Source organism: Elgaria multicarinata, chromosome 8 (genome assembly GCF_023053635.1).
Source record: "Elgaria multicarinata webbii isolate HBS135686 ecotype San Diego chromosome 8, rElgMul1.1.pri, whole genome shotgun sequence".
Lineage (NCBI taxonomy): Eukaryota > Metazoa > Chordata > Lepidosauria > Squamata > Anguidae > Elgaria > Elgaria multicarinata.
Window position 1 is genome coordinate 16,311,000 of NC_086178.1, and position 24,565 is coordinate 16,335,564.

Genomic DNA, 24,565 nt, shown 5'->3' on the forward strand with positions numbered 1-24,565 from the left:
TTCCTGGAGGCAAAGGCTATCAATGGCTATAAGCCTGTGTGCACCAGTTGCTGGGGAACATGGGTGGGAGGGTGCTGTTGTACCATATCCTGCTTGTTCATCCCTGGTCGACAGCTGGTTGGCCACTGTGAACAGAGTGCTGGACTAGATGGATCCAGTATGGCACTTATGTTCTTATCCTGGGGACTAAAAGTCATCCATTCTCCTTCCTCCATAAATGAGCTAAGATGTATGTGTACCAAAGTAGAGAAACAGATTAATGGAAATTCCTAGTCATTGTAAGAAAGAAATGCAGCCTGTGGAAATGCTTAATTACAGAATAAAGCCTACCTTTAAAAGATTCCCATAAAACCAAGGAGCCTCTATGACAAACTAGAGGAATTTATTAAGGCCAACATAACAAGGAAGACTAGTCTGAAAGTAGACACATTTCTTAGAAATGTCATTGAAAGGCAAGAAATTACATCCACAGTTTGTAGCTTAGTCACTTTCCAGGGGGGGGGGAAGAAAGTTTTTTTTTTGCAGAAAATAGATATTTATACAAAAATTATATAAAAAAAGTTTGTATAAGAGTTATTGCATTTTACAAAGGATGCGGACATCCATTTGCTGTGACAGAACCAGTTTGGCCTTTTAGAATAATACCTATGGTTTGTTAAAAATTGAAATTGGAGAATTCACAAAAAAAAGTATACTTCCTACAAAAAAGACAAAACTTCCATTCCTGAGTATGCTAAAGCTATCAAATATTAAAAGCACTGGGGAAGGCAGAATTTCTTATAACACAAGGGTTACGGGCATTTCCTTTCTACACACTGCTTTCCTCCTTCTTCATACTCTTGCTTGGAGATCCACATCTGTTGGAAAGTACCCTGCAAAAGACAACCCAGAGATGATCATCACATCTCAAACACAGTATTATAACAGCTGGGAAAAGGTGCAGAAAAAGGCAACCAAAATGATCATTGGATGGAATAACTTCCCTATAAGGGAAAAATATGTTTGGGTCTTTTTTAGTTTAGATATGGAACAGGACGATCCGTCACTGAGGTTTATAAAGTTATGGTTGGTGCAGAGAAAGATGCTTTTCTCCCTCATAATACTAGAACCCAAAGCACTTCCTCCAATGAAAATAGTAGGACAGACAAAAGGAATTCCACACAGCACACAATTAAAACTGTGGAATTCACTACCACAACATATGGTGGCAGACACCAATGTACATGGCTTTAAAAGGGGACTGGACAAATTCATGAAGAATAAGACTATGGATGGCAACTACTCATGGCTCTCTCCAGGATCAGAGGAAGCATGAATCTGAATATTAGCAGCTGGGGAAGAACAACTATTACCCTCGTGGGCTTCCCATGAGTGACTTGTGGGAAATAGGATTCTAGACTATAGGTTTATGGTCATGTCCTTACTCCATCTGAAATACGTGAAAGGGGCAAATTAAGGAATTGTGATAGGCTTGAGGTTTTGCTCAGAATGCTCTTCTAATTCCTGTGTGTTGCTGGTGCCAACTCTGTGACATGTAGGGTTAAGACAACTTGGTGCCCACTATGTGTTTTGAACTACAACCACCATAAACCCCAACCAGCTTGGTCAATGCTAAGGATGATGCGAGTTGTAGTTCAAAGTATCTGGAGGGCATCAGGTGGCCTACCCCTAATGTATTTCAACCACTTGCGACTATCTAAAATTACAGTGTATCCCAAACATTTCTCAATTACGCCCTAGAAAACCTTGCATTCTGCATGTAATTTAATGAAGTGCTGGTGCTGTGGCAGGGAGAAAGGCAGGGGCAACAGGGAGGCATTGGGGAGGAAATATGAGTAGAGGCCAGATAGAAGGTGCAAGAAGATCTGCAGAAGTTCTGGCCCATGGACAATGGTTTGTTTTGTTTTTACAGACAGATTTGCTCAGCCTTATTTTGATTGTCTGTAAGAGGGGCTTGCCCACAGGGTATGTAAAAGACAGCTTTGAAAGAAAAATGGTTGGAGGAACAAACAGAGGAAGGGGCATGAAAAAAGAACCAGAGCTGAGTGGTATTTGTGGCGTGCAAAATAGGAAACTGGCTCTGGTTTTGGTCTGCAGTTGGTCTAAGGCAGTATGGCTTCAACAGGGATTTAACAAGTGACGGCTGGTGAAGCCAAAATGGGGCTGATGGCTAATCACAGTTAAAACAACAGGAGCAGACCATGAGGTCATGGTCTTCCCTGCTTTCATCTTTACTGTTATGGCACTGGTCATAACTATGGTTAAAGCTAACAGGTTCCTCATGTAATCAGCTTCAAACCCTGGTTAAGGAGTAAGAGTTGTGAGAACAGTACACAATCCCATTGCTTGCTCCTAATCTCTCAGCTGCAGTTAAGGTACTGATGCCACTACACCTGCCCAGCCCCATGTGATGACCACAATTAAGAGAGGATTCCTTACATTTCCCAGGAACGTGTGTCTGTTCACTGCAGAGGCAGGTCACACTGGCACTGGGGAGGAACTAGGCGGTGCCTCCTGGCCCAGTCTCCACCTGAATCTTTCTTCTGCCTCTTAGTGGGCAGAGAGGAGAGCAGTCCCCAGTGACTGGGTCACTAGCAAAGGATGAGCAAGGAGAACAAGAAGTTCAGATCTGTGCCCGACAGCCATTATTTCTCATTGGGCCTGTTCAGATAACACACTAAGCCATGGTTAAGCCGATAGTCATTTTGCAGCAAATGGTTAGTGAGTGTATTTAAACTCTGATTATATAGCCACCATGGTTAGGAATGGCTCAAATGACCCACTAAGCCATAATGTTTAGCTCAAAGTGCATGGCTTAGCATGTGGTCTGGACAGGGTCAGTAAGAGCCTATTTATTGTGAAACTCTTCTGTGGACAAACTTCTTTACCCTACTTATTATATGTACAGTCCTCCATCAGACTTCTCCCTTTTATCAAATTCTCCCATCTCGCCCAAATTCTCATGGATAACTCAAGTGCCTTTCTGAACAGTTGCCACCCGCCAAACCTGCCAGTTTACTAACCAGAGAAGCCAAAATGGAGCCTCCAATCCAGGAACTAAACCTTCGCTCCACTGTTGTATTGTTCGCTATCAGCTTCAGACGCATGCTCTGAAATCACAGAAGATTATTAATTGGGAGGTGGGGAATTGCATCAAGTTCCCCAGATCACTCGTAGCAACATTTGCTTAACAACTTCAGGACATGAGGTTTCTTTTTCAAATTTCTAAAATTTATATCCCTCCTTTTCTTCAAGGACCTAGATCAGGATAGCAGGATGTGCCCAAAAAAATATAAACAGGATTCTTCCTCCTGCATCCATGTTTCTCACCTGCCCAAGGGTCTCTACTTCCCTTGCTCAGCTTCGTCCATTTTCTTCTGCTGCCCCTTATGCCTGGAACGCTCTTCCAGAACATTTGAGAACTACAAGTTCAATCGCAGCTTTTAAAGCTCAGCTAAAAACTTTTCTTTTTCCTAAAGCTTTTAAAACTTGATTTTGCTCTGACTTTTATACTGCCTGTTTGGTGCATTCTCTTCCCCTCCTTATTGTTTTATTATGATTTTATTAGAATGTAAGCCTATGCAGCAGGGTCTTGCTATTTATTGTTTTACTCTGTACAACACCATGTACATTGATGGCGCTATATAAATAAATAAATAATAATAATAATAATAATAATAATAATAATAACAACAACAACATGCGAGGAAGGGTTTTTATTTGAAATCCTAAAACCAACTAAAAATAAATAAAGACAAAAACTGATAGTCAGAAGCCCGGCAGGAGTTCTCATACTATAATAGTTCAGTGAGCCAATAAAGCTATAGCTTTAAAGTGGGCTAGATCCAAAGAACTACTTGAGGAATGTCCCAAGGGCTTGAATATGTCTAACAGGGTTATTTTTCCCTTTGAATAGCAGTAGGACCCACCCCCAACTCCCACCAATACTCTGTTTCAAATCACTTGTGAAATGCCCTTCAGTTTCAAAAGTGGCTTGCAATGTGGTTCCTGTTTGCAAGATGAGAGTAGTGGGAGGCAGGCCTGAGTCCAAAACCTCCTTTGGACCATGGTGATTAACCTGATGATAATCCGTAACGGACAACTCATACCAACAACTCCTGTACCTGCATGTACTGTGGTTTGGAGCCCTGGTTTGTAAGAAGTTCTTAAATCAGTTTCCTGGGTTTGACGTCATGGGGAAACGGGTTTAACAAACTAGGAAGTGTCCACTGAAGTCAAGAGTGCAAGAGGAAAACGCAGGAATGAGCTCAAGTGCTCCAACCATGTATCATTGGACCAAGAACCCAGCCCGTGTTTGAAAGAGCAATGTATGCAGTCTTCTCCCCAACACACCAGTAAGTTGCAAACCTGAGAACAGATTCTTGCAGCTCGTAGGCTCATCACTGACATAAACACATGGAATTTTCATTCCATGTTTAGTTCAAACAGTCAGATGCCTGCATTGGAGAAGTACAAGGAAAAACGTTACCACAAAACTGCAAACTCACCGGAGGGGTTTTCTGAGAGAGTTCTCTGTTCAGCCTGTCCGTAAAGCTCTGTAGTAGCGTATTGCCTCCCGCTACAATCACGCTCCCATAGAGGCCCTGGAGAAAGAAGACAGAAATCCTCACAATCCATTACAATTGCATTGGGGGCTGCAGTCCACCAACATCCGGAGGGGCCCAAGTTGCCCACCTTGTTTTCAGTGAAGGGAAAAGGGTCCCCCCAGGCTCTGTTCTATTAAGCCCATTATGCCTAAATAATACCTACCGGCCTGATGTCTATATCGCACATTCCGACGCTCGTGGTCACCACGTGGCTCACGCCAAGCATTGTGTTGCCAGATAAACCCTGAAAGTGGGGAGAACAGGTGTTAATATCACCACTGCAGGAGAACCACAACAATGTGATAGAACACCCCTTGTTTACAATCTACCCAATGCCACAAACCGGAGCATATAAGCAACTGGGGTGGGGGGCGGGAAGAGGCTCAAGGGGAACCCCCCCCCACCGGCAATATTTTTTTTAAACATATGCAAAGCCCATACAATGTCTTGAAAAAAATGGAGGGGGCGAGTACAAATTCTGTAGCAGAACCAAAAACAAATCTGCTAGTAGCCTCTAAGTGTACCACAGTCCTCGTTCACTGTCCGAAACAGTTTCAAGAACAAAACCTTTCCCATTGATCAATGAACACTTTGCATCTTTACCTATGACTCAGCTTAGAACAGCTAATAAAATTATTTTCTTTCAAGATAAGGTAGACCCAGGCTTCTCCTTTTCATTCAAGCAGCTCCGACCCTACTAAAATTGCATTTTACAAGAGGGGAAATATTAATCACTTTGTCAGGATGTGGGTACGTGTGGGAAAGGATAGGGCAGGGCTGCACAGTTCCAAGTCAAATGAAGCCCACCATCCAAGTCCTGTGGCCTGCTGGGTGTTCAACTAGCCCCCTGATTTGCGGTCCCATGGAAAGCAGCAGAAAACAGAGGTTTAGAAATCCCCCAGTGAGCTGCTAGACACAGCAGGCAGATAGGCTGTGTTAAGCTTGGTGGGTCACGAGTTGTGCTTTGTAGAGGATAGGGGCAAAAGGATGGCCGCTGGTGGGCGAGCATGTGGTAATTAGGTCAAGTGGTAATTATGGAGTGGTAATTAGGTCAAGTTTAGTATACAGATACATTTCAGCAGCACGACAAGGAGGATTTGGAAGTGGGGTAAGGGAGATTTGGAGGGAAGCCACATGTTGCCTCCCTTGATGTACATGTTAGATTAGATTGCCATTGCTTTAGAAATAGAAACAGTCTGCAATGTACACTGAAAAAATTAATCCACCCCAAGGCTTTGGTATTAGACAGGCCAAATTCATAAAACCTTACAAGACCTCACCCTTATCCAAACTTATTTTAAACTTCTTGTTACCAGAGTGCATGATTTGTCCATCATGCTAAGACATATTTATTTGTTTACAACAGCATTTCTACATGGCCCCATCAGCAAAATGTTCTTTGGGCAGTTCACAAATAACAGTCAAAACCGTGGAATATAAAAAGACAGAGACATAGAATCTTAAACTGCAGTGGGCAACTTGCGGCCCACTGGATGTTGGTGGACTGCAATTCCCATCAGCACTTGCCAGCAATGCCAACGGTGGGACATGAGGTACAATCCAACAACATCTGGAAGGCCACAAGTTGCCTAACCCTGTTTAAAAGAATGAAAACAGCATCAGAATAAAAGCAGCAACAGAAGACAACAACGTAGACAACCAAAAAACACTAAAACTGAACAAGCCTGAGAAAATAAAAAGGTCTTCTCCAGGCACCCAAAAGACAGCAAGCAGGTGTCAGGGAAACCTCTTGTGTCAAACGTAGAGTATGTGTCTGTGAGACTATTTCTTATCTTCCTTAAACCAGTTCGACTCAGGATTCCAGGAAAACTCTTTCCACCGATTCCTTTTTGCTTCCAATAATATCACTAAATGTGAGCACAAAGCATAGCTTTATATACCATCCTACTAAGTTTTACCTTTACATTGGAAGGGTCAAACAAGCCTTCAGGAATTTTTAGCCGCTCAGCACCAAAGTCACAGTTGTAACCATTGGGAAACTCATAATGGACAGTTGGCATCTGTGCAGCCACCCTGAAGGTATAAACCACACAATTTTAGGAAAAACAACAGAGCCGTGCAGCACCTTAAAAGACTAACAAATGCATTATGGCATAAGCTTTGGTGGACATTGTCCACTTCATCATATCCATTCATTTTTAGGAGGCATTAAACAGTTGTTACGCATCTCTTTCCCACGTCTTATGCTCAAAAAGCAAACTGCATGTTTTATATTTTTCTTTACAACAATCCTGGGAAATCGCGACTTGTCAAGGGCCACCCATTTTAGATCAACTGCAGTTTAGCCTGGCATCTGAACTTTAAACAGCAGTTTACATTAACTACCCTTAGTGAAGGCAAGCCAGCTTCATACACAAAGGTTTCAAGTTAGCTTGTTTCAACTAACCAAGATTAAGATTAACGACAGATTGTTCAGATCTGGGCAACACAGCAAGCTATGATTAATAAAAAATGGAAGCGAAAGCTTCCAAACTCGTCCTTGCAGCCATGCTGGAGGAGTCAGGAAGGAGGGAATGTGCAGGCCCAAGAGGAGGCCTGTAATATGAAGCTATGATTTAGCATTGCACCTGAATCCCTCCAAAGCCTCAGGTAGGATATACCCTAAATTTAGTTTCTTTGTTAGCCATCATGAAGTTTACATTAAATTCAGAAAGACATACTGTTCGTCGTACGTTGAATCAGACACTTGTAGAACAGAAGCTTGGAAGTCCTGAATTACGCACTGTGGAGGGGAAAATATATACAATTTTAAAAGCTTGCATCTGATACCTCCTATTCAAAACATTTTGTTACCTTTATTTGACTACATTGAAAGGAAGGCCTCTAACTAGACAGCATGTTCCCATCGCCAGCAATGGAAAACCTGGATGGGAAACAGCACCAAAAGAGACAGAAGAGGCCAGATACTCTGAAGTGTACAGAAGGATCCCAAGTGGGCAGGAGCAATGAAATATATATGTAACATCACATCAAGTCAAAATGGATGACTAAATGAGAGCAGAATCCCCGTAAGATGCGTAGAACGGCAGATCTGATTTAACATTACAAAAGGGCAGATCTTAGAAGGGAAATACAACCATTAGCCACAAATCAAGTCAGACCCTCTTTCCCCCACAAATACTAGTACTTCCTTCTTCAGAAGTAAGGGCTCCAACCTGAATCCACAAAGTACATCAAAGTGCCTCTAAAAATGCAGGTAACACACCTGTATGTGATACTACTCAACAATAAAGCCACAATGCCCTCTAATTCTCAGTTTTGACGTTTCTCTAAGTGGGAACTCCAGCATGATCAATGGTTTTTAATTTAAAACAAAACCATTAAAAACAAAAAATCCTTCTTCACCCCTTGTAAAACAAAAGCTAATAAAAAGTTATTTTATATCAATATTACTCTCCTCTTTTCTCTCCCTTTCTGCAGACGTTTTAAGTACCATTTGTATGGCTGCAAGCCTGAACACATGCACACTAAAGTTTATTTAGGGTCTACCTGACTGATTGCCTGTAGTGGAAGAACCCTATTTAAGTCAATGGAGCTACCTGTCAAAGTGGCAATTCACTCACAGCTTTCGGAGTGGGACGTCCCTACCCCTCACACAAAATCATTCAGGTATTTGAATCAACAAAACAACTCCTTTTGCATCAGCACTTATGGCCAAGAAATACTTCCAAAGTTAATTTCTTGTAGGCCAGGAGAACATACTCACATTGCACATATAATTGTGCCAAGTCCTTGTGACCTGCGGCAATTTCTCTTTTCTCTTCCAGTTTGCTGGAGAGCCCTCGCGAACTGCTTCCTGGAAGAGCAAATCAATGGTCATTTGAAAGTTTCCACATCCAAGCATGTTATCCAAGATAGAGTGCACCTTATTTGTGTGTGTGTGCGCGCGCGCGCGTGCGTGCGTGCGTAAGAAACCGCTTTCAGTCCAAGGGCTGAATTGCTCTTACTGCCAGTAACCAGGTCTTTTAGAAGGGTGGAGAGGTCATGGGACTGCACAAAAGCCTTGAAACCAGCAAATGGTTGGTGGTTGTGGGAAAGGATGTGGATAACTGAGGAACCAGGAATGGCCAGATTTGGCCCCAGGCTGAAGGTTCCCCAACACTGCCTTATATATTCAGTTCAATGGTCCACCAAGCCCCATCAGCCTTGACAGACAGTGCATCTTAAGCCCAGCCACACAGGAGACATTTCAACCTTACTTATCCAAGGGCAGGTTTCACAGTCATTTGAGCTCTCATCACCTAACATAATGTAAGAGCAGCCACATGCTGGATCAGACCAAAGGCCTATCTAGTTCAGCATTCTGTTCTCGGTGGCCAACCAGATGCCCCTGGGAAGTCCACAAGCAGGACGTGAGTGCAATAGCACCCTCCCACTCATGTACCCCAGTAATTGACACAGACACGTTGCTTCTGATACTAGAAGTAGCAGGACTAGTAGCCATTGGTAGCCTTATCCTCTATGAATTTGTCCACTCCCCTTTAAACCCTTCCAAATTGGACATCACTACATCTTGGGGAAGTAAATCCTATAATTTAACTATGCGCTGTGTGAAGAAGTATTTCCTTTTACTGTCCTGAATCTCCTACCAATCAGCTTTTATTTATTTTATTTATTACATTTTTATACCGCCCAATAGCCGAAGCTCTCTGGGCAGTTCACAAAAATTAAAACCACAATAAAACAACCAACAGGTTAAAAACACAAATACAAAATACAGTATAAAAAGCACCACCAGGATAAAAAAGCTTCATGGGATGATCCCATTGGGTTCTAGTATTATGAGAGAGGCAGAAAAATGGCTCCCTATTTACTTTCTCTGCACCATGCATAATTTCATACACCTCTTACTTGCATTTTTCCCCCAATTTTGACCTTCTGGGTGTCCCCTTTCCACCTCTACAACTTCCCTTTTGGGATGCGGTGATCAGAACTGTACACAGCATTCCAAGTGCAGTCGCATGGTAGATTTGTAGAAAGACGGCATGAGTCAACATTTCCATCAAACTACCCACCGCAACCCAAAGATTCTGGCCAGTCACCATCCACACAGGCTCCACTAGCGAGCTTAGGATTTTTGCCCCCAGCTGCATCATTTTACACTTCCTTACATTGAGCTACCTTTTGCTATTTCAATACCTACTCCCTTATTTATCGGAGATTCCTTGTAGAACGCTTCACTGTCTCTTGCTGTTTCAACCATCCTGTCTCTCAGACAAAAGAATCCATTGTGTCCATAGAAAAGTATTGTGCTTCAGTTAACATAGCGGGGTGGGAGACAACTTTAGGGCCAGAACCAAATTTGGCTCTCCTGGAATCCCAATCCATCCCTCTGGGGTCCCCCACAGGTCCATGGCCCCTTCCCCTCACCCCAACCCCTTCCCCCAATTGTCTGGTAGTTTCCCGTCTTTCGTACAGCTTTCCCCTCCCCCCCCCAATACTAAAAGTTTAAAATGCCTCTCCTGGCAGTAAGGGCTTTAAAATACAATATGCCCATATTTTGAGGGGGAGCCCCCCCTGCTTTTACCTTCAGCCCCACCTCCTTTATCTCCAGCCCCACCTGCCACTGGATTCTGTCCCCCAAAAGCTTCTCCAAAATTGAATTTGGCCCTCATTTGGCTGAAAGGGGTCCCCCACCCTTGGAATACAGGGTGATATGAAGATTCCAGTGATGGTGACTAACCTGGGACAGCTCATCCATACATAAAGATGCTACACATCAATGAGAGAGAAACATTGATGCAAACTGTAAGTGGTTGAGCGTCCTCTATCTTGTAGAGCTCCAAGATAGGCTGGGGGAGAGTTCTAAATGCTTTAAGAAACTTTACTTGATCTGGAGATGTAATTCTGGAGCCTCCAATGTGGTGTCCATGGGCATCCATGTGCCCACTGGGCTCCTTGCCCCTCCTGAAGTTTTTAAGAAATTTTATTTCTTAAAAATATTAATTATTTCTTAACTGGGAGGTTGGCATCCTGCAAAGGGAAGGGCTGCCCTCCAGCGCTATCTTTATTTGGGTTCAAAAGAGTTTTGTGTTTGGAGCTCAGACTCCATCTCTGCCTTGTACCTTAGTTCTTGAGTAAGTTGCTTTTTTCTTCTTCTTTTTTGACCCACCAATTTGTAGCTCGGAAGTGAGTGTTTTGTGGCTGGCCACACCCACAACTACAGCCATTTTGTGAGAGCACCCACAACACTCCCTTAACATTTCAAATGAGCCCAGCAACCCAAAAAGGTTGGGTACCCCCTGATGCAATAGCTCAAAATGCAACCGACACACACACACACAAAACTCGCATTGTGTCACTGAGTTCCAGCCCCTTTCCTTCTATCCACTTACCTTTGATGCAATCATATACGGAGGGATGATCTCGACATTCATTTCCTGAAATAGCTCTCGGCACTGCATCGAAATGAAATCTCCAGCCAGAGGTGATTTTACAATCCCTACAAATGCAGGGCACAAATGGGACTTCTGGAAAGCTTTACATTTCACACACACACACCCAACCAAATCACGTTTTGTCTCCAAGTATGTTTTCCTCTTATGCATAAATCAAGCTCTTTAGTTAGCTCCAGGCTAGCCAGCTTCTGCATTCTCAAGGGCCACTTTGTTCTTCAGACAGTGGGCTGGAAGATTATTTGGCTACACAAACTGACCCCTCTGCTCCTGAGTAGTCAGGCTCCATAATAAAGTTGGTGCCATCTAGCAGTTAGGATATCAAAGTCAACAAAGTATGTGCGTTCAGACTTAGCTAGGGCATAAACGTACAAATCAAAAAAAGAGGTGTTACATTAAAGTCTGAAACCTCTCCATCTTGTCCTATGTAAAGACATTTCTCTTACAAAAATAACGGAGAAGTGGAAAGGTTTGTTCGCTGCAAACTGACTAAATTTTGGAAAGGCCAACAGGAGGCAGATAAAATTGCTTCCGTTTAGCAAAGAAGACATATTTGACGTGAGCAACAACTATGTATGCATTTAATTTATTTATATACTGATTTGTATGCCACCTTTTAGGACATCCTTCCCACAAGGCAACTCATGTAGTAAAAGATTTTAAAACATAATACAATTTAAAACTAAAACTACCAAACAACTTAGAGCAAAATAAATGAGAACACTTAACAGCAGAACAGGAATTACGTTTTTAAAAAACAAATCAGTCTCTACGACAAATCCCTTTTTAAAAGTTATCCAAGTGGGTATCCATCACCAAAATCTTTCAGAATGGGGCTTAGTTCTGAATAGACACGTATAAGATTGTACTGTTAATTTATTGAATCTTTCGTTGCAGGAAGGAATCCTCTCATTTGTTTCGAACCTAACTTCTTAGTGTGGCCACTCACGTTACTATCAATCTCTCTGAAAGAACAGTTACCTTGTTGGAGCACGTAGCCGTCGTGCACAGGGATTGCAGTGGTGTGTGTTGCTCCGCTATCCAGGATCAAGCCTGTGGATCTGCCGTTAGCAAAGCTAGTTGAAGGAGTTAGGGAAAACAACGGGATTGGCGCAGGACAGCAACACAATCGTGTACCCTGTGGTTTATTTTGCTGTGGCAAACTGTGTGTGTTTACAGTTGAGGTATAACTAACCCCAGTGAAATTAAATATGATAAATAAGACGAATTCAGCATTATGTTGGAGAGGTTGTCAAGAGAAAGGATCGTATTTACATATGTGGTGGGAATGTGAATTTGTACAAAAATTATGGAAAATGGTGTTTAATGAGATTAAAGAAATTGCAGGAATGGAAATAGAAGAGACACCTACTGTGGCATTGTTATCAGTCTATGGAGAATTGAATTGTAATCAAGAGACAAAAGAATTGATAACGAATTTGATTATGATATCCAGGAACTGGAAGGTTCAAGGGGATTATCATACAGAAGACTGGTATAAAGAAATATGGGATATCACTAGTAACGATAAATTAACATGTAACATGAGAGTCAGAAGAGGAATGATAAAAATGAATGATTTTGAAGAAATATGGAAACAGTTTTTAGATTTTGTACTATTAAAGGGGAGAGGGAAAACACCTCCAGAGGAAGTAATGAGATTTTGGAAATATGAATAAGATCCCGTGGTTGAGGGGAGCACATTAATGTTAATCATTGACTATATTAAATTGAATCAAGTTAAAATATATATTTATTAAATTGTTTACTTTATATTATTGTGTATTATGGGGTAGTGTTTTATACTGTATTGTTTGTATTGTTTGGAAGTTTAGAAAATAAAAATTATTATAAAAACAAAAACAAAAAACAGTTGAGGTATAATATGCCCTTATTAATTACCTGCAGCTTTGAGGAAAGGCAGCTTAGAAAGGCAAATAAGCTAAGGCTGCAATTCTACCCACAGTTACGGGGAAAGTAAGCCCCACTGTAGTGGGACTTACTTCCAAGTAAATATGTAAAGCATATGGGTGCAGAATCTCAGGCCTGTGGGCCAAATCTAGCCCACCTGGAGCTCCAGGGTTCCCCAGATGGCCCCAGACCTTTCCCCAGACCACCAATTGTTTCATTTCCCAGTTTCCGTTCAGTTCCTTCCCCATTCTAGAAGGTCGAAATGCCTCTCCCAAAATTTAATTTCTGGCAGCCAATGCCTTAAGTTAACATTTGCTGGTACATGGGCCTGCCCCTTTTGACATGCCAAAATGCGGCCCCCAAGAATGGAATTCGGCCCATGGGCTGAAAAACGTTCAACATCCCTGATGGATAGGACCGAACCAATAAACACGAAGGCTGCAGTTGGTAATCACAAATGGTAAGGAGTGCCCCTAGGCACGCAACCGCATAACTGTTGAATCAAACAATATTTATATCGAATTTCAAAACAGTGACATTTTATAATAACAACAATTCTAAGGCAGTTCAATCAAACAAATTAGTAATGTCAATTATAAAGCGGTTCTACGTTGTTTGAGTGAACCACTTTATAACTGATGTTACTAATAATGTCAATTATAACTGTTGTTATGATAAAATGTCAGTTTTGAAATTCGATATAAATATGGTTTGAGTCAACTGTTATGCGGATAAGACCGAACGACATAATTGGAGGACAGGCAGGCACCAACACTAGGCTGCTTCCGGCACCTCCTGAAAACAACTGTTTTGAGAAGCCTTCCTCAACAAGGGAGAGGGCCTTTTCAGTGGTGGCCCCCCAATTATGCAACGATCTCCCCAACAAGGCTTGTCTGGCACCAACCTTGTTACCTTTTCGGCACCAGGTCAAGATTTTTCTCTTCTCCCAGGCATTTAACAACATATGCTGAGGTGTTTTTTTTTCCTTAACTGACCCTAGAATAGTTGATTTTAAAAGGATATTGTCAGTTTTTATACTTTTTATGGTTTTAAATTTTGTATATTTATTTATTTATTTATTACATTTTTATACCGCCCAATAGCCGAAGCTCTCTGGGCGGTTCACAAAAATTGTTTTTAATGTTCACTGTTTTTAATCTTTATAAACCGCCCAGAAAGCTTCAGCTATATAAATGCAATAAATAAATAAATAAATAATGACTAGCCACTGTTTTTCTGGTTCCTTTGTTTTTAAATTGAACGATTTTAATTTGCTTTTTAAATCTTTTTTACTGTTTATTCCTACATTCACCACTCTGCAATCTGTGTTAGATAATTGAGCGGTATATAAATATTGTAAATAATAATAATTGCTTGAAACATGAGTCCCAATCCCTGATTCTGGGCAGGGTAGTATCAACTGTAGTTCTACTAGCACTGTCTGAATGGACAATTTCTTCTTTCACCTTCCAAGTACTATTTATATACTCTAGAAAGCGTTCTTGGGGCTGCTTTAAAAAAAAAATACAATAAGCAGCCAGCTTAGTTTATACAAACTTAATCCTTGGCTTGTCTCCCTGTTGATTCTTTTATGTGGAAAATATAAATATCTTTCCACCTTTGGGACTTGTATAAAAACTTCTTGGTTAAATATTCATAAAAACTTCATTTTACATTTGATTTGTTTTATTTTTGAAAGCAGAAACTTTGTAATGCTGTCCATTTATTCATTAACATTTTCGGGATACGCTGTAAGTACTGCAGTTTTGCACAAGAAGAAAGCTGGGATATTGTAATGCTCAAACATCAGTTCTGTCAGTTTCTCACGCTTCGCTCTGGTGTTCCACTATAAGAGCAAAGAGTAAAGATTAAAAAAAAAAAATACAAGCCAAACAGAAACATGCCCCATTCAAAATATTCACAGTGAAAAAGGCTAGAGCAAAGTCTGGCTTACTTCCTCTTTAAAAAGGTAGCAGCTGTTCAACACTTGGGCCTAGTGCAAACAAAAACATTGGGCGTGTTCAGACGACACACTAAGGCAGAGTTAGGCCGCTAACCCTATTACGGCAAACGGTTAGTAAGCCTGTTTAAACCGTGATTATTTAGCCACCATGGTTAGGAATGGTTCACACGACACACGAAGTTCTAATGTTTAGCTCAAAATGCTTAACCACGGTGGCTTAGCGTGTCATCTGAACAGGGTCAATGGCTCCCTGCAAACCATGGTTTGCCAACTAGAAGACAGTTTGTTCAGTCTGGAATGCATGCTCGCTCCCACTACAACAACTTTCGCTCTTCCCTTCCCTTCAGATTAAACGACAGTTTCATATTATACATACGTCCATGAAAAACATTAATCGTAAATCACCAATTAAAAGCACTGTTTGAAGTGGCTTTGCAACCCACACTTAGGAGGGAACCTGTTAAGTATATGAAAAGAAATACTTGCTTAGTCATTAAAATTGTGTGTGTATGGCTATCTCAGGGTTAAACAGAGAAAGTCTATCTGTGGGCAATTACCTTGAGATAGAGGCTGTTCTGGGAACCTTGCCAAGATTCTAAGTTAGCCTCATCACAGCTGTATGTAATGTAGATAAGAATTGTGTAGATCTGTATATAGTTTCTCACTTGTGTAAAATGGAACTGATCACTGCTTACTGATCACTGCTCTATGATCACTGCTCTCTGTGTATGCCTCAGTGTGCTGATCTGAACTGATCTGAATTGAACTGCACAGAAGCCTGAAGGAAATAAACCAGCTCTGCTGTGTAAGACCTGCGTGATGTGTGTTTGTTTCTGAGCACAAACAGAGTTCCAGAGAGAGAAAAGTTCTGGCACAATAACCCAACAGAACCTGGCTTGCATTCGTACATGCTTAAAACACAAAACTGTGGATAGTGACAGAAAGAAAGCTGAAAGATGTCCCTTGGGGGGGAGGAAGTGCACATACAGAAGGCCTGCTCCGGGGCTGGACCAATCATGGAGAAACTAGGCAACTCTCTGTGGCGCCAATATCGCCAGGCTGACTACCTTCGCTATGTAAGTGTCTTGAAAAGAAATTCACTCTGCACTTTTAAAGGATGTGCATAGAAGCAGCTTAGCCACTCAGTCATCTGAGTGATATCCCTTGCACTGCCAGGAATGCAAAAGGGGGCAGGGGAGAGTTATCTGCCCTAAGAATAGTATTAAGCTGAACCAGGAAACAAGCAAGCGGCAATTTGTATAGCTTAACAACTGTCTCAAACTAAGCGGAACACAAACAGAGGTCCTCCACAATGAAGCAAGCATTGGAACATATACAAGCATAGGAAGAAACTATCTTTTTGAATTTATAACGACATTGTGATAGTCCAGACATATATACTCCAGTTGAACTTGGTAGGTGCTTTTCCAAGCCCTTAAGCTGTCCAGGTTCCCCGCCCCACCCCCCACCCCCTTACCACCAAATGTGTTAGTTTCACAATGCTTAAACTGCCAGATATTCTATGCAGCAAAACTGGCTGGCCACTTCTATGGCAAAAAATAAATACATGGATTTTTACTCACTGGTGCTTCAGACATTAGAACAGGATGCAAAGCAGCTTCAGATTTTATGTGCATTTTGTAGGTGTGATCCAAAATTGCTTGGAAGCCATCCCAGTCTTCAACTACAACAGGAGATAAAATTCAAACTGCTTTTGTCAGAGGTGTTCTGCTTTAGGCATGCATGTAACATTAAGCGCATCACCAATGAAAGCCTCAGCACAAGTGAAATGTGGGTAGAGGAAGGGCATGGCAATAGCGAGATGCTGACCGAACAAAGAAAGACTACACTGGTGAAACACTGTGACCAACGATTCCAAGTATGCAGCCGTCCAGGCGAAACCCTAAACAGACCCACAGCCCTAAAGGATCACATAATGTTGACTACACTGGACTTGTTCAGATGACATGCTAATCCCTGGTAAGGCCACTAACCCTTTTGCAGCAAATGGTTAGTGAGCATGTTTAAACTGTGATTATGTAGCCACCATGGTTAGGAAAGGTTCACACAACACACTAAGTCATGTTTTACATGACACACTAAGCCATAACGTTTAGCTCAAAACATTTAGCTCAGCATGTTGCCTGAACAGGGTCAATGCAAGTGCTGGTGCAGCAATAGCCCTATGTGTAAGCAACTGTACAGTTTATTCAAAAGACATACAAGACAAGCTCCTGACTAACTGACAACCATTTGCAAACATAAACATGCTGGTCATCTGCACACATACGGTTTAATCATGGTTTGTTTAATCATGGTTTGTTTTAGCTATGTCAAGTGTTATCTCTAACTACCTGAACTAAGTTTAAGGACTGTCTGCAAACCAGGATTCAAGTGGGTTTGCAAACAATGGTTTGCATAAGCCAAGGTTAAACATTACATCTGCATTGAGCATGTTCAAGGCATGTTCCTCATCTGTCTGGTTTCTCTGTGTCCAAATGTCTCACTGAACAGTCTTTGGGGGCCTGGCTCAGCAAAACCACGCTTTCACTGTGCATTTAAGATCTTATCCAAGGCCACGGCAACAAACCCATAGTTAACCATAGTTAAGCATAGTTAAGCATTACTTCTGAACTGCACTGCTGTCCCTTAAAAGAAGCAGAATAGAGAATGCTTGTGGAGGAGGGAGAACAAAGAGAGAGCAACTAGACAGGACAGGGACATGCTTTTCAAAACACGCAGCCATTTAAACACAGTTACATATTTCCCACAATCATACTTGGAAATTAAATAAAAGGTTTGTTACTTTCTCATTAAAAGGCCTACTTCTGAGCAACCAACATGTATTACAACTCACTAAACAGGAAAAGACTGAAACTATCAACAGCTCTCGTAGGGAGCTAGCAAATTTTAAAATTCTGGCTCAGACATGAGAACCAAATACTTTTCACCTCCAGACTGCAAATATCCTCACAAGCAGGATAATACCCTTGTTCGAGGAACAGAGCTAACTCTTTCTGTTGTGTTTGAAATCGATAACCAGGATTTAAGAACAAAAAGAGAAAAATGCAGAACACCCTACTCATTCCATTCTTCAAAGGTGAAATGGCCTCCATGTTCTCCCTCGGAACTCGCAACGCATTGGTGTCAATGTAGTAAGTTGGACCCCCTTGTTTGCTTTTGTCGCCGTCAATCTCCATCATGGAACTTCCATCATCCCGGTCCAGCACCACGCCAATGGCCGTGGGAAAGTCCACCTAGGGTGCAAGATTTGGAAACAATACATACAAGGTTACATGATGGTTGGCTGCTGTGTATCATCCAGGCAAGTGTGGCTGGTGCAAAAAGTGGTTTGCGTTAACCATGGTTAAACTAGCCCTGATGGTTATGTGCTACCTCCAGTATCTGAGGCAGTGAGCCTATGTGCACCAGTTGCTGGGGAACATGGGTGGGAGGGTGCTGTTGCACCATGTCCTGCTTTTGTTGGACTCTGGTTGACAGTTGGTTGGCCATGCTTATGAAAATAATTTTTAAAATCTCTGGAATTGCATTTTTCATGAAATGTTTTAATCTTAAATTGCAAAAAAATCATGGGTGTTAAATAATGAAGGCTTGATACCAGCGTGGAAATCATAAGAATCTTAGAAACTGAAGTTTGAGCTTCTATCTATTCATGGGCCCATGCAGCCTCTGTCTCCTGACTTACCAGGATCTGTCCTGGGCTTGCCCAAGTGCTAGAATGTTATTTTACTTCAACAGTTGGCAACCCGAGCCAAGATGGTGTGACACAACCAAAACTACTCAAGAGAGCGTCACAGTTAAGTGAGGATTTGAACCTTGGTTTCCTACATTTGTTCACCACTTTGGGCCTTTTCACCACAACATTCTCCACTCGAGCCACGTCTAGTCCCTACTTTTATTGAGCCCCATACCTCCATCAATATATCCCATCCCCAGGCAAGATGGGGATGAGCAAACACTGAGCTAGAGCCAAAATATTAGGAGTCCTGAGGAGCTTCTAGGGGGCGGGGGACACCGCTATTCAAAAGGGATGAAGAGACGAGGACTACTTAGGTGAAGGTTGGGGAGTGGAAGGAAGACAGAAGGTAAACGCTTCAGTATTTTGCAGAAATGTGATCCTTCAAGGGCAAAGAATCCACTTACAATAGAAGGAAAACCAGACAGCCTCTGTGACTCTCTCCTTGGCAGGGATTGAGAATTTGTTAGTGTGACGTTTGTAAAGGAAGAAAAATTATTTGGCTACTGTTGGATGCTCTGAAGATTTCCAGCTCATCACTATATATTTTGCTACAATACGCAACTGCTTCAGGAGTTATTTAAGTAGGAAAGACAAGACCTCTTATTCAATCTACTATCCAAGACTTAAAGACGGTAGCGTACGCGCTGGTAACTTCAAGGCTCAACTTCTGCAATGCACTCTACATGGGGCTACCTTTGTGCCTAGTCCGGAATCTTCAACTACCGTATTTCTTCGATTGTAAGACGCCATCGATTGTAAGACGCACACTAATTTCAGTACCACCAACAGGGGAAAAAAAACCTAAGACACACCCGCGATTCTAAGACGCACCCCATTTTTAGAGATGTTTATATGGGAAAAAAAGTGTGTCTTAGAATCGAAGAAATAGGGTAGTTCAAAACATGGCAGCCAGGTTGGTCACTGGTACACCTAGGGGTGACCACATCACACCAGTGTTAAAATCTCTTCACTGGCTGCCAATTAGTTTCCAGGCGAAGTATAAAGTGTTGGTTATCACCTTTAAAGCCCTACATAGTTTGGATCCAGGCTACCTGCGGGATCACCGTCTCCCATACAATCTGCCCTGCACATTCAGGTCCTCTGGGAAGAATTTACTCCAGCCAACAAAAACAAGGCTGACAACTATTACCCAGAGGACCTTTTCTTCTGCCACCCCCAGTTTGTGGAATGGCTTACCAGGAGAGATTTGTCAACTTAACAATCTCCCAGAATTTAAGAAAGCCATAAAGACTGATCTCTTCTGGCAGGCCTACCCAATTGAATTTTAAGATGCCTTTTTTAATGGTGTTCTGTTTTTAATGATGCACTGGTTTTAAACGTTTGAACCAGTTGTATGTATTTTATGGTGTTTTTATCTGTGTTGTGCCCTGCCTCGATCCAGAAGGAGAGGCGGGTAACAAATAAATAAATAATTATTATTATTATTATTATTATTATTATTATTATTATTATTATTATTATTATCTCACTTCCGTACCTACCTTTGGGCAGTCCTCCCCAGCATAGCCAGCTCTCACCGTATAGGAGCCAATATCAAACACCAGAGCGCCAACTTCATCTGCAAGCACAGATTTACAATGTGAGTAACCTACAGAACCAGCTGCCATTCAAGAATGCACGGGGCTGTAATTCTAGTGACTCTTAGTAGGTTCCAGTGAACTTATAGGGATTTGCTTCCAATTACTGATTGTGGGTACATATAGTTAATGTCAGGAACACCATTTTGCGTGTTTTTCCCATAGATCAAAAAGTAAGTTTGGGGGGCATAGCTAAGCTCCCCCTTGTCCAAGCTGCCCTAAATTTTGCACATAATTTTCCAGGGCTGAGCACTCAGGATGTTGACTGATAGATCCCACAGCCCTGTGGTTAAATAGTCACATGTCCAACCCCATTGGTTCCTACCCCTCGTCACTTGCCACACATGTGCTGGTGTGTTGTGGTTTGAAAGGTGGCTGGCATTATGGTTGGAAAAATGATTCCCCAGCTTTTGTGTGTTCAGTCCAACCATAACTCACAAACCACCGTAGGTCTTGCCACTGATACACAGAAATAGTCTACAAATGTTCTATAGGCTTCTGTAGATTCTCTAGATTTCCACACATCTCTTCAGGAGTGTCGATTATGAAATCTTCATTTTCATCAGAAAAACCAAGGCAGAAAAACCTCACAGCAGAAAAACCTCCACATGTGGCAACCTGCAATCCCATTCTAGACACATTTACTTGAAAGAAAATTCTACTGACTAGAAAGCCGGTAACTCAGTGATAAGAGCACGCACAGAAGGCTCTAGATTCAATCCCATGAGTCTCCAACTAAAAAGGACCTCAGCTAACAACTTAAATATTGAACCCAAAAGCAGTTATCCATAACATTAGTGTCTTCTCCAGGAAGCGCATGGAGCTCCAGTGTGGCTCAGAATTAAAAAGCAAGAAGACACTTAAAAAACAACATACAAGTGAGACACACACACCCAAAAAATCACTGTGTGGCATGTTCCTGTTCAGAGTTCTTGCCAGATATACCCTTTACCTGGATACTCCATCCCACTCCCACCCAGCCCTACCCCAGTTTTTCATTCCCCCATCGCAAGAGGCACACAAAATTATGTGCACACTGAGCATGAAAAGTCCTCAATTTGCTGTCATGGGGTCTGCTCCCCTTAAGTGGCCAAGCGAGGAGGCCACATTTGCTGATAATACCAAATTAGTTAGGGTGATAAAAACAAAAATGTTATTGCAAAGAGCTGCAAAACTGAGAGCATGGACATTAAAATGGCAGCTGAGGTTCAATATAAGCAAGTGTCAAGTGACGCATGTTGGGTCAAAAATTCCCAACTTCACACACACACTGATGGGATCTGAGCTACCTGTGACTGAGCAAGAAAGAGATCTTGCGGTTGTGGCCAATGAAGATGTCAACTCAGTATGTGTCATCACAAAAAGAATTGAAAATAAAACTGTAAATATCACATTGCCCTTATGTAAATCTATTGTATGATCACACTTGGAATACTGTGTACCATTCTGGTCACCTCACACACACAAAAAGGATACTGAAAAGTCAGAAAGAGTGTAGAAAAGGGCAACCAAAAGGGTCAAGGGGCTGGAGCAACTTCCCTACAAGGAAAGGTTACAACATCAGTGATTGTTTAGCTTAGAAAAAAGGGGAGTAAGGTGAGAAATGTTGGAGAAAGTGATAAGGAAACATTTTTCTCCCTCTCTCATAATACTAGAACCCAATGGACTCTCCCCACGAAGCTGATTGGTGAGAGATTCAGGACAGATAAAAGGAAGTCCTTCACACCGCATAGTTAAATTATAGGATTCACTTCCACAAGATGAAGTGACGGCCACTAATTTGGATGGCTTTAAAAGGGGATTAGAGCAGTTCCTCAAGGATAAGGCATTAAAAGGGGATTACACCAATTCCTCAAGGATAAAACTATCAATAAGGCTATATGCTGTCCCCAGCATCAGAGGCAGTATGCCTATGTATACCAGTTATGTAACGTAACTTGGAGGGTGCTATTGCACCAGTGTCCTCCTTGTGGGTTCCTGGTTGACAGCTGGTTGGCCACAGTGTGAACAGAATGCTGGACTAGTTGGACCTTGATCTAAGCCAGCACAGTTCTTATGTTCTTAGGGATTCCGCCCCATCCCAAAGCTTTTTTGTACATCCTCAAACTTTGGTGTGTGTGTGTCCCCCCCCTTCCCCGGCAAACATGCTGATACCTCCCTCTTGTATGGGGGTGGGGGTGGTTTGGCTACGTACAGAGTAGCATTCAAATTAGGTCACTTTTAGTATATAGCATTCAAGAATTAGGTCACTCTTAGTTTATAGCCTGAGTAAGAGGCCACGAATATAGGGGGCTTATCAAAAGCCTCTATTATTTGCTGGGAGCCAGAATCGGAGAACTGGGTTAGGGGAAGCAACAGCTACCAGTAAGTGGCAGAGGCACATCACTGCAAGCAGAACAGCACAGGGGGCTTTCGATCAAGCATGTTCTCTGGGAATGGGAAGAGGTTGCAACAGCCAGCACTTCAGGCCTGAGCTAGGATCCCCTGTGCGAGGAAGGAAGGATGCTCTGTGAATGGTGAACCAGAGAGCAATGGACTGTAAGTCTTACATGCCTGCTGAAGGCAGGCTTCGTAACACACTCTTCCCACGCTGTCATTCAAGGCTACTAGTCCTGATGTCTATGCGCTACCTCCAGTATCAGAGGCAATAAAGCTTTGTACGCCAGTTGCTGGGGAACATGGGCAGGAGGGTGCTGTTGCACTCACGTCCTGCTTGTAGGTTTCCCGTGGGCAAATGGATGGCCAGTGTGTGAACAGAATGCTGTTCTAGATGGGCCCTTGGTTTGATCCAGCGCGGCTCTTCTTTTGCAGCTCATGACTTTTCCCCTGAGCGAACTGGTGCGAGGGGAGAAGTTGCACAGAGCAGAGTTCTCCCTTCTATGCCCCTCTTAAAGGCACAGGAGCCCTTTTCAGAGTCTTCGCTCCCCGGGAGAAGAGCGTGAGTCGGTGGAAGGCACAACCCTGGCGGGCCGAAGTAGGGCAGCCCCTTCCCAACCAGGCACTCACCTCCTCCGTACACGCCGCCGCTCATGGCCGCTTCGGGCGTCCCTCTTGACCGGCACCAACAAAACAGAAGAGGCTCAGGGCGTCCGACTCCCTCAAGCCCGACCGCCCCGCTCGACCTACCTTGCTATTGCCCGCCCTCCGTTGCCCAGAGCCAATCGGGAACGAGGCCGTCTTCCGAAGCCGCCTTTCGCGGCACAGAAAGAACGAGCGAGCCAATCGCAGGCGCCGCTTTCGAGGACGCGACGGTGATAGGCTTCTCCTCGGCTCGGACAGACGTCGCCGTCAGCCGCGCGGCTTCTAGCGGGTCTCTCCATCCTCCTCCCCGCCCCGAGGCTGTGAGAAACGAAGTTTGGTTGCAGCGTACAGAGGCCCTGGGGGGCGGGGCTGGAGAGACGGCAGGGAGGAGGAGCGCCTGATCCTAGGCACGTTTTACTCGGGAGTAAGTTCAATAAGTTCAATGAGACTTCCTCCTGCGGCACCTTGAATTCGAAGAAATTTATTCATTCTGGCATAAGCTTTCGTGGACACTGTCCACTTCCATCAGATGCATCCCAAGCAACTGCAAAGGTGTGCAGCCTTGCAGCGGGTTTACTCGGAAGTAACTCCCACTGTGTTCAAAGGGACTTACCTCCCTAGTACAACCACCTCCAAGATGAGGTAATCCAACACATCTGGAGTGCCAGTGGAGGAGGCTGCAGTCCTACATACATTTAGTGGGGAGGAGCCCCATTGGACACAAATGCTACTAACTTCCGAGTAAACATGCAGACGATTCCACTGTTAAACTTATATTTTACAATAGCTCCTGTTTGTTGGTAGCCCCTTTGAAAGCACACTGTTCATACAGACAGAGGTGTTGTTTTAATTTGCATTTTCAAATCGGTTCCACACTTAACGGTGACCTAGAAATCATTTTAGTTGATGTATGTTCTAATTGGACAAGTCACACTGAGTAGCCACGTGCAAGAATGGACACAAAACATCTTTAACTCTGGATGGCTTTGACTGTGGTCCTAAGCTTATGGCCCATCGTTACAAGCCCTACCCCTTCTGAGCACTGAAGGGTACGGCCCGATCATATGCATATTACAAAGGAAGCAAATTCCACTGTGTAGTGGTTAGAGCTCACGGGGTGACTTTGGGCCAGTCACTGATTCTCAGCCTAACCTATCTCACAGGGTTGTTATAAGGATAAAATAGAGAAGAAGAAGATCCTGTACTCCACTTTGGAGGAAAAGGGCAGGATATAAATTTAACAAATGAATAACTTAAGGGCACACACTCCTATACATGTTTAGACAGAA

At 42.8% G+C, this 24,565-nt stretch overlaps 1 protein-coding gene across 1 annotated transcript; it reads right to left on the reverse strand.

The window, feature by feature from the left end:
* Positions 1–361: 361 nt before the first annotated feature.
* ACTL6A (actin like 6A) lies at positions 362–23,370 on the reverse strand. The gene is made up of 14 exons (XM_063131939.1): positions 23,262–23,370; positions 20,160–20,236; positions 17,980–18,154; positions 16,481–16,581; positions 14,683–14,780; positions 12,005–12,099; positions 10,964–11,070; positions 8,335–8,424; positions 7,289–7,350; positions 6,527–6,641; positions 4,771–4,851; positions 4,509–4,604; positions 3,024–3,110; positions 362–872 (listed from the first exon to the last, which is right to left on the reverse strand). The coding sequence occupies exons 1-14, from the start codon at positions 23,284–23,286 to the stop codon at positions 792–794; spliced, it is 1,290 nt and encodes a 429-aa protein (XP_062988009.1). The 5' UTR covers positions 23,287–23,370; the 3' UTR covers positions 362–791.
* Between the last annotated feature and the right edge of the window lie 1,195 nt (positions 23,371–24,565).